This window comes from Aplysia californica, unplaced genomic scaffold (assembly GCF_000002075.1).
Source record: "Aplysia californica isolate F4 #8 unplaced genomic scaffold, AplCal3.0 scaffold00430, whole genome shotgun sequence".
Taxonomy (NCBI): Eukaryota; Metazoa; Mollusca; class Gastropoda; order Aplysiida; family Aplysiidae; genus Aplysia; species Aplysia californica.
The window spans coordinates 43,918-45,621 of record NW_004797700.1 but is presented as its reverse complement, the minus strand read 5'-3'; the positions used below and the strand labels follow the sequence as shown (position 1 = coordinate 45,621).

Here is a 1,704-nt window from a genome sequence, read left to right as displayed (position 1 = left end):
CAAAAAAAAAGCCCAAACACTTTTGAAATTAATTCTGACCCCCGCCCCCACCCCCCTCTAAAAAGGCATTAGGGAGTTTTATTACTGAAAATAGGGTTACAATTATATAAGTTTCGATTCCACCAGGATACGAAAATCCCCAAAAAATCCACACTGTTTGACTACATTTGCCACGAACAGCACACACGAAGTACGAAGTAATTACCTAAAAAAAAGGCAGTAGTGAGGTTTACTGAAAATAGGGTTACAAAAATAGGTCTCGATTCCACCAGGATGCGAAAATCCCAAACAAATCCAGACTGTTTGACTACATTTGCAGCGAAGTAATTATCTTGAGCTCTCCGACAAGCAACAGAAAACGTACACTACAGTCATGCAATGTCTACACCAGCGATCTAAGTCTAAGTACTCTCTTCGCCTAAAGCGACATCTGCACAGCAATAGTAACGCCAGTTTGAGGCTGGCTTGCTTGAGAAAAGAGGAGCACATAAACACGATAAGCATCAGTAAGAGCACAAAAGGCTAAGACAGACAAATAAAAGAAGAAAACTCCTAGAGGAGATGATGAGTGTAAGTGGGATGTACCAGTGGCGCCCTCTGGAAACTCATAGTTGTATTCATACAAGAATCGTGGCCTTCATCAAGCATAATATCTATTATTATCTAAACGAGAACATGCAGTTAGGCTAGATTTACTAAAGGACACCGTGTTGTAAAAATTACATAGCAATCAGTCATGACGCTTCCAAAAAGCTAACCAACCACCCCCAAAGTACAGATGAAGTTGACAAAGGACCGTTAATTTAAATGATCATTGCCGATAAAACTGAATCTTGATCAATGCGTGCATAATACAGGTTTTCAGAAACACACTAAAAGCCAGTTAGCATCCACGTCTTTTGATTTTCTTCCAGGTTTGCAACGACTGTTCAAGCTTCTGTTCTACTCGTCCAACATTTCATAATCCAGTAGAGACATTTGTGAACCGCCCCTTACACCCTCTTTTCTTTACAAAAACGAACACATTTTTAGATAAGATTGATAACAAACTAAGTTCAACCAATCAAAAAAACAAAACAAACAAAAAACAAAAGAGGAAAAGACTACTGTCTACATGATGCAACCAAACACCAACGTTAGGTTAGTACAAGGAGGTTCAAGGGTTAAAGTTAGCAGGACACGGGGTCAAAAGTGAAAGGTCACCCGAGGTCATCCAGTCCTGGGGGAACATGTCGACAAACATCGGGAGCCACTGCCAGGTCCAGGTCATGGGGTCATGCTCTGGAAAATGGCGCAGGTCACCTCAGTTGGCTTTTCTACTCTTGCTTTTTACTTTTTTCCTGCCCAGTTAGGCAGCTGTGCAAGGTACATCTTTTTGGCCCCTCATACCATCTCATGTCATCAAAACTATTTCACTGACACAGGCGTCTGTGGTATTGGTTAGGTTTTTCAGACACAGACACACGCACGCACACACACACACACACACACACACACACACACACACACACACACACACACACACACACACACACACACCCCCCCACACAAACACACACACACACACAAACACACACACACAAACACACACACACGCAATACAGGTCAGCGCATTCATATGGAAGGAAAATAGTGACCTCGGAAAAGGAACAAGAAATGCACCACCCTCTCTCTCTCTGCCTCCCTCTCTCTCTCTCTCTCTCT

At 42.5% G+C, this 1,704-nt stretch overlaps 1 protein-coding gene across 1 annotated transcript in view; it reads right to left on the bottom strand.

The window, feature by feature from the left end:
- LOC101853956 (zinc metalloproteinase nas-15) overlaps positions 1-1,704 on the bottom strand; it is a gene marked incomplete at its 5' end in the record, with an annotated part of 17,713 nt that overhangs the window by 8,346 nt on the left and 7,663 nt on the right. Inside the window, 1 exon segment of the mRNA XM_005104652.3 lies at positions 1,204-1,281. Within this exon segment, the coding sequence (XP_005104709.2) occupies positions 1,204-1,281 (78 nt within the window).